This window comes from Triticum dicoccoides, chromosome 7A (assembly GCF_002162155.2).
Source record: "Triticum dicoccoides isolate Atlit2015 ecotype Zavitan chromosome 7A, WEW_v2.0, whole genome shotgun sequence".
NCBI lineage: Eukaryota > Viridiplantae > Streptophyta > Magnoliopsida > Poales > Poaceae > Triticum > Triticum dicoccoides.
This window is the reverse complement of record NC_041392.1, coordinates 421,772,864-421,781,574: the sequence shown is the minus strand read 5'-3', so window position 1 is coordinate 421,781,574 and position 8,711 is coordinate 421,772,864. Positions and strand designations below refer to the sequence as shown.

Genomic DNA, 8,711 nt, shown 5'->3' with positions numbered 1-8,711 from the left:
CCTCCGTTGGCGTGCCGAGGCCATGGACGCACCGTGGGCGTTGTCCGACGCAAACATGGTGCGTCGTGTTCGCCGTGCGCGGCAACGGGCGCGAGACGCAACGACAACGCTCGCCGCAGTGGACGTCGGCGAAGTGAAGTCGCATTCTACATCGTGCCATACGGTGCATCAGTCCAGGCATCGCAACCGCGTCGTGGTGGATGTCATCGGTTCGTCCCAGGATGGATCCATCATCGACCTGATGTCCACCAGCACCCAACGGGTTTCGGGCTCCGACGAGAAAGAATAGGGCATGAGAGATGACGGCGCCCTGAGTCCCGTGAGCCGGCTCGTGTCCCATGCCCTACTCTACCTTGCCGGCGACCGGAATAATACTCTGAGGGGCGCAGCTGACCGCCGAACATGCCCAAGACAGAGCCGGACGAGTGGGGAGCGAAACCGAACGAAGCTCTTCAAAGATCGCTACGTTGCATCTAACAATATGAATTTGATGTGGAATGCATTTTTGGAGGCATGACCGGTCACTATCCGCGAACTCACCCGGGCGCGCGTCCGCGGGCGTTTGAGGGATCGGATTTGCCAAGTCCGGTTATAGATGCTGTTAGAGATCTAATACGAACTACATATATTAGAATCAATATTAATCATTGTGCGCTTAGACATATTTTAGAGTGTAGATTCAATCATTATTCTTCATATACAATTTATATTAAAATCTCTAAAAAGATTAATATTTAAAAACGAAGGGATTATATATCACTTTGATGAATCAGATTCTAGGGTGCCCTGCGACGTTGTCAAATATTAGTTAGGCGCATAAACAAACATGAGATCAAGACTAATTATGCACAGTTCTTCCGCATCAAATTAATATTGATAGGAAGTAAGAAAGATAATAATAATAATAATAATAATAATAATAGGAAATAAGAAAACGCAAAGTCTGAACGTTTTTCCACCATGGTTAACCCCTGCGTTGCTAAGTGGGCAGCTTTGGCCTTTGATCGCTGGTGTCCCTCCGATCATGAATGCATGGCAGATGCAAGCCCACATGTTACACGGTGACTGCCAAGAGGCAAGTCACCTGATCTTGGTCCAAGGCAGACACAAGTACGCAAAGATGTCGATGGACAAGAGGAAACGAACGTGGACGAGAAAAGTGGATCAGGATGGGAACGCTTAACGGCACGGCCAGGTGCGGGTGTGATCGATTTTGTATAGCACTGTGACCGATTACATGGTTTGGGATTCCAGCCCGACTCAAAACCGAACACACGTATTGAAGGTCCCCTAACCCCAAACCACAATACTCTACCTTGCGTAATAAAAAAGCGTAACGGTTTTGGATAGCGCCGTAATAAAAAAAGGGTTTTGGACAGCGCTGTAATAAAAAAACGGCGGTCAAACACAATACTCAATCTTGCGTAACACAAATAAATAAACCCACAGAGCTCAAACACGCTTCAGTGCACAATGCAAATCGGTTCACAGATTGAAGTTCTATACAAGGTTCCATGGGAACATGTACACAATAGAATGTCCTGTATGGCCAAAATTAAGTTCAATTATTGCAAAGACTGAAGGATGCGGAGATTTCTGACTATGTAAATGAAGGAACTAGGACTGGCGAATGCAAGGGCTCGCCACATCCAACACGACTTGGAAACAACAGATCACCCAGCCACATGCTACATGCAAGTCGATGTTATTGCACAGCTGGCTGTAAATTCGGAGACCAGTACTGAATTGCATCGACCAAGCATCAGAGGATTGTGCATCTGCTTCTTTGTTCTGCGGGAGATATCGTGGCCTGTTGAAACCTGTTTGGATCAAAGGAATCCACCCCATACTGCCACAACACAAGGGAGTTAAAAATAAAAGCATTTGCGCTGATTGGACGGTAGTAGTAATAAGGATCAGCAGTGTTATACCTTGTCTCTCATTCTTTGGCTCCATGCATCGTTCCTGATTGGACGGTAGTCAAGATTGGGCACCCTGGGATCGGTAGCAGTTTGCTTATTCACCAATGGCTGACGGACTCCGGACCTCGGGCCAATGTACTCATCATCACTGTCATAATCATCTTGATTGCCTGACTGCACTATGAGGGCTACAGTGAACAACAGTGCCTGCAAAGATGGTGTTAGTGAGGAACCATGGGATGCTTTAGCCTATTGTTACTGATCTAGGGCATCAAATCTGATTCCAGGATTTCAGTTTTTCTGGTAGTTTTTATGTCAAAGATATGGGAGCAACTTAAGTATGGCATGATGAGAGATGTGCACATTGAGTAAAAAAGATAACAGCTGCCACTTCTTTCACGAAAATGCATACACAGGGCTGCACATGCTAGTATGGAATATATAGTGTGAAAAATTAACAAGTCATCAGTAAGACCTGTCATTTTACAGATTACAACATATTCTGTTGATTTTGCTGTCTAAGCTAGCAAGCCTTGATATCATCTAGTACAGCTAGAACCATGACATTTTTTTTGTTGGGGTTTGTGATGATATCCTTTGCAGGTAAGCTGCACAAAACATATTAAGAAACTGAGACTTAATGTGGAAAATCAGATGCTGTAGTTTTTTGTCAGATGCATAGGATCTGGATAATAAAGCAACAGAGTCAGAGAGATAGGATTGTTATCTAAACAACAGTATTACCATATCACAAATTTATCTCTGCATAAGCTTAGGAATGTGTGACACAACATTACAAGCATATAAACAGAAGCATGGAGCAAGTTTCTGATCCCCTGACTGTTAAAATAACAGTTGATCTTTAATTAGACCAGATTTAGAAGTGTCACAATAACAAGTTACTTTATTGGAACAGATAATAAATCTAGGTTGTTCCACAGATGCTTCATCAAATTACACCGAAGGAAATTGTTCCGCTTTTACCTCAAACACAACAGCTCCAAGTGCGACCCATTTTGCGGTTCTCCAATTTTCTTTCAGGAAACTGTAGATCATGTCGAAGTTACCAGTTTTATCAACTGGAATTACCTGCACAATAAAAATGAATAAACTCGAAGTTCCCAGAGAAACAATCATGAAAAACAAACAAGAGATGAGGCCTACTAACATCTTTCCAGCTATGGTCGAAGAAAATGAAGCATCCTGCAGCAAGCTCTACTAGTATGAACAAAATGATGAGGAATGAATACTTTTCTGAATGTCAAGGAAATCATAACATGCAGATTTGTTACCAATAGCATCGTAAATCAATCACACAATGTAAAGCAAAACATTTACATAAGACTGCATGTAATTTGTTTCTGAACTAATCATACTATGAATATCCAATAAAATTTTGTCTCATTACTTAATCAGAAATAATATCCCACATCATATTACATGTTGATCTCCATGAGAACAAGAATTTATATAGATGTTTTTTTAATGATTGATACCTTGTTACACAGTGATCCATTGTATTATTGTTTGATAGTTCATACAAAATTGACATGCAAGAAAACAAATAAAAAGGATCTCCAGAAATTATGTTAAGGATACAGTGGATAAGCAGCATCCACTCCTAGCTGACGCTCCAGCACAACCGAAGATGGAGGTAATGAAAAGTATAACACCGACGCCTATAAATGCAAAAATAAACCTGCAGAGAACATAAAAAAGGTGGGAAAAGTAGGTAAAGGAAAATCCATAATGCAAGACATTCTCAGTCCTTGGTGAAAAAACAAAGATATTCTCAGCCCTGCATGAGCACTTGCATATAAACTAGATTCGTTCTAATTCTTAATTATGACAATTCAATTCTCAATACGGAACGAAGATCCTATAGACGAGAACAATCACTGACATTAAATACATAAACTAAGATCAGTACCAGGGTACAGTACCCTCATTGCAGTGATATTTTTCTGCGGTAATCCGATTTAAGTCTTTGAAAATAACAAGTACAATTAAATGGATACTACAAGTATTTAAGGAAGGATGCGGAGTGTTAATCACATCAGTTCCATAATAACCACATCAGAGAATCCAAGCACAAGGAGATCAAGAGACGACTCACCATGCGCTGATGAGCTTCTCCGAGGTCCCATCTGAGATAGACACGTCAATAAGAAGAAGCATCGGCCGGCCAAGGTGCACTAGGTCGCCGCTTGGAGGCGGCGCCGGCGGCGACGGAGGCAGCAGCTGGAGCCAGAGCACGAGCAGGTAGGCGCCGTAGCCCGCCATGGCCAGCCCGACAGCCATGAGGACGAGGTTGAGCAGCTTGAGGACGCACTCGAAGAAGCCCCTGCACGCCATGGCCGGATGGATCGGTTGACCGGCCTGCCTCGCGCAGAGATTCGGACGGCGGCGCGCATCAACTCCGGGCAGGGACGGAGCGCCTTACCGACCAGGCTGCGGACCAACCTGCTTTTCTGGATGGATCCGGGATAGGAGAACTTGTGAGGGAGGGGGAATCGAAATTGCCGGCAGACGACTGGAATGTTTGGTTCGTGCACCCGCGATGGATAAAGAAAGAAGGTATTCCGGGAGGAAGTGGGCGCCGTGCGTTTCTCTGTCTCTCTCTCTCTCTTGGGCCCCCTTCGGCCTCTCTCTTTCTCCCTCTCCTTCTCGTGTGACAGTCGAACGGAAACTGTTACCCGTGTGACAGTCGCCTTAAATCTTGTACTGTATATCTAAATAACTAGCCCCGCTAACACATTTTTCTCAACATGCAAGCATACCACCTCATCATTTAACATGCATAAGAAAAGATCCACCTCAACATGCAACTATTCATATTAAAAATCTACTACAACATGTATGCATGTAAAATTTCATTTTATTATGCTATTTACATTTAGGACTGTGATATTTGGCACAAGTGTACCATATAAGCAAAATTGTCACACATCTATTTCTTTCATTTTAAAGTACCATACGATCCCTCGTTTTTTGACCTCGCCTCTTCCCAAATGACCCCACAGACTCGCCTGAGAAACCTGCTTCTCCCGCACATCACGGGCGCTCACCCCCGAGAAAATTGCCACTTCTTCACGTCTACCACATGATTTCTCCTCAGGACAAAGTTACCATGATATTTGTATGCAAGTTATCAGGCCTGTGTTGCATAACTTATCGTGCTATTTACATAGAACGTATTAGGTACTATGCTTCAACGACTACACCCTTTCAAAGTTATCACTGTGTTTTGTACACAAGTTATAAGGTCTTCGATGTGTAAAATACCGTGGTACTTACACATAAGTTATCAGGGTATATGTACATCAACCTCCCCCCGGTCAAAGTTATCATGCGGGATAGTACATGAGTTACCAGGTCTATGGTTCGTATATTATCTTGGTACTTGCACCTAAAAACCTAGGTGTGTTTCGGTACCTTTTTTCATAGGTCAAAAATTACCATGATGTTTTTGCGTAACTTATCACGCCTATAGCACGTGTGCCCTTCATGACACTAAACATTATTGTGACTTTCCCGTGGCACGCCATGTGTTGTGTTCATTCAAGAGGCCCACGCGCGAGGCGAGTGTATGTTTTTAACAACTTATATATTTTTCTTTGGTAAAAAAGTTACCATCATGTTTATATTGCAAGTTATCGGTTATGCGATGCTTATATTATCATGTTATTTACACAAAAATTATTGAAAATGTTTTGAACAACTTTTTCCCGGGGCAAAAAGTTATCATGATGATTCTAAGTAACCTATCAAGCCCCCCCCCCCCAGGGTCAAAAACTTATCATGGTGTTTAGTTATCGCAGCGCATATGTTTTCATACTATTTACACATAAAAATGCCAGGGGAGGGAGGTATACTACCGTGCTATTTACACAGAAGATACCGGAGTATCTTTTCAAAAAAAAACCTACGGTCAAAGTTACCATGGTGCTTCTACCTCAGTTATCAGATGTGCACTGCGTATATTACCATCTATTTACACATAAATTATCAGGTATCTTTTCACATTTGTTTTCCCCTATGGTTAAAGTTACCACGATGTTTGTATCTAAATTATCAGGTCTATGGCGTGAATGTTATCGTGCTATTTACAGAAATTACCAGGGGCGGGTTCAACAAATTTATTCCCAATGATCAAAGTTACCACGATGCTTGAAACAAATTTTTTTTTCAGTGCTAACATATTAAAGGCAAAAACATGTCAAAACAGTATTTCCCTTAGAATGTTCAACAATGAGTGTGATAGGTGAGGTGGTTAGCTCCCTTTGTTAATTACCTGCAGACTAGAGATCAAATCCTAGTCTAAGCATTTTTTTTGCTGAAAATCGAGAAGGCATGTGGGGCCATAAATAACGATTACGAAAATTAGGAAGGCACGAGCGGGTGTGCCCAATAAAATCGGGGAGGACGTGCGGGAAAGAAAAGAAATCGGAGGAGGACGTGAGGGAAAAGAAAGAAATCAGGAGGTCGTGCGAAAAAGGAAGGAAATCGGGAGAGAATTGATGGCGTTGGATGCATGTGACAGTTTCGCAATCTGCCACACGGTTGCCATATACATATTTCGTTACATTTAATTCTTATATACTTTCAAAAACTATTGTTTTCAAGAATTCATGTTCCATATAATCAAAATCTCATTAAAATATTGTAAATATTCCCGCAACAACGTGCGGGGCATCATCTAGTTAACTAAACTACTATGTACTTTACATACATGATTTGTAATATATATTTTGCGGGAATATGATTTGTAATTTACTATAGCAAATGGGCAGTGCTACGCGTCGGCCGGTGGATCTTTTAAAAAGATCCGCCGCCTCGCGAGCCGTTCGATTGTACAACGCAAGCCGTATGTTATTCTTCTCTAATTTCTTGTAACAATGCTTTTGTTGTGGAATCTCTTCTTCTCTAACTTTCTGCAACAAGAGCCTTGTTACAAAAATCTCTTCTCTAATTTTCTGCAACAAGGTCTCTGTTGCAAAATATTCTCTTCTTTAATTTACTGTAACAAGACCCATGTTGCAAATCTTTTCTTCTCTATTTTTCTGCAACAAGACCCTTGATGCAAAACATTTTCACTTATTTTTTCTATAACAAGACTCTTGTTGCACAACCTTCATTGCAATAGGATCCAACATCTCTAGCTTATTCTATGTATTCCTGCAACAAGACTGTTGTTGCAAAAACTTGCAAGAACACCGACGGCTGCAACGGAGAGAGCACCCCGTGTGAAAGAACATGTGGTGCCACCATGTTTGGTTTTGGTAATTGATGACAATCTCTATGGACTAATGGTTGCCTTGAGTTATATTTGAAGGGTTTGTCCATAGGCTTTTCTTGGAGTCCATTTGTTGGTTTCAAGGAGAGTTTGTGATGACCAAGGTGCTATTAAGGAATTATCCAAAGATTGGTCTTGTGAGTGTTGAGCTTGCAAGCATGTCTTGAAGAAGAAGTGTGTGTGATCATTCATGTTTACCTTCAAGACATCATCCAAATGAAGAGAGTTGTAAAGATTCAAGGTTGATCAAGACTAAGTCAAAGAGTGAATCAAGTTGATCAACACACAAAGCGTAGAAGATGTACCGAGAGGGATCACGTGATCGCATGGTAAGGTAAGCATTGTCCTTTATGCTTTGTGTACTAACCCATGGTCTACGTGGGAGTTCTATATGGGGTTAGGTATGTTTCCATGGGCTAGCATCAAGAGGAAGATATTATACAACCCATGGAGGATGACATCAAATGGTGGTCATCATCAAGTCTGCGATGTGCAAGTTCAAGCGGAGCATCACAAAGAGATCAAGTGCTTGAAGCTTGCCGTCCATTGTGGTGACAATGAACTTGTGAAGATGTGCCGAAGAGTGGCTCACCCATAGTGGAGTATGGGGAGCAATCTACTAGTCTTCACCAAGCCAACGCAATCAAGAAAGGTGGTCTAGCTTGAGGGAGTCAAGATCGTCATCATCCAGCTCAAGTGGACTATGTGCAAGGCAAAGGTTTGCTCTTGATAGGTTTTCTATTTTACCGGTCTCATGGTAGTTGTGGGAGAATGGGTTATAGGATCGATTGTCGTTCTTTCAAGGGGGTCTCTCGATGAGTAGCTTGATTGTATCGTTCGTAGAGAGATCAAACCATTGCATCCTTGCATCATCTTTATTGGTTCTTGTTTGGTTTTTCTCCTTGTGAGATTTGGAGTTTTTGGTCATCTTCATGACAAGCTCGAGTTCATCGAAAATGGAGTTAACATGCATATTCTATGATGTTTTCGATGTTGGAGGTTATGCCGGTTCTTCTCGGTTGGAGGTTTCTCTCATCTATATATTAGGCATACCTCCCCTGCCTCTTCTCATTATAACCTTTTGTTGCTTGGATGCTACTCGTTGTCTTCTATCCAACAAGTTTGAGTTTACTCAATTCGGAGTTCATTTGCAGAAGCTGTGGCAGTTTTGGCTTTATTGCATCCTCTGTTTTCTCTGTTGTGTTCTTAAAGCCTCAAGCGGTAGTACTGCTCTCTCTAGCGGTAGTACCTCTTGTAAGAGGTAGTACTGCGGCCTTGTGCCGCGCGTAGTACTGCTACTTTTGGGATGTGTTTTTCGTGTTGGGTTTCGCGATAAGCGGTACTAACTCTCCCCTCGAGCGGTAGTACCTCTTATAAGCGGTACTACCTCTCCCCCCGAGCGGTAGTACCTCTTATAAGTGGTACGACCTCTCCCCCCAAGCGGTAGTACCTCTTATAAGCGGTACCACCTCTCCCCTCGAGCGGTAGTACCT

General features: G+C 42.4%; 1 protein-coding gene across 1 annotated transcript; it reads right to left on the bottom strand.

Annotated features, from left to right (window-relative positions):
• Positions 1-1,434: 1,434 nt before the first annotated feature.
• On the bottom strand, positions 1,435-4,519 carry LOC119329252 (tobamovirus multiplication protein 2A-like). Its single transcript, XM_037602264.1, has 6 exons — positions 4,039-4,519; positions 3,522-3,621; positions 3,091-3,171; positions 2,907-3,011; positions 1,932-2,129; positions 1,435-1,849 (listed from the first exon to the last, which is right to left on the bottom strand). The coding sequence occupies exons 1-6, from the start codon at positions 4,275-4,277 to the stop codon at positions 1,763-1,765; spliced, it is 810 nt and encodes a 269-aa protein (XP_037458161.1). The 5' UTR covers positions 4,278-4,519; the 3' UTR covers positions 1,435-1,762.
• Between the last annotated feature and the right edge of the window lie 4,192 nt (positions 4,520-8,711).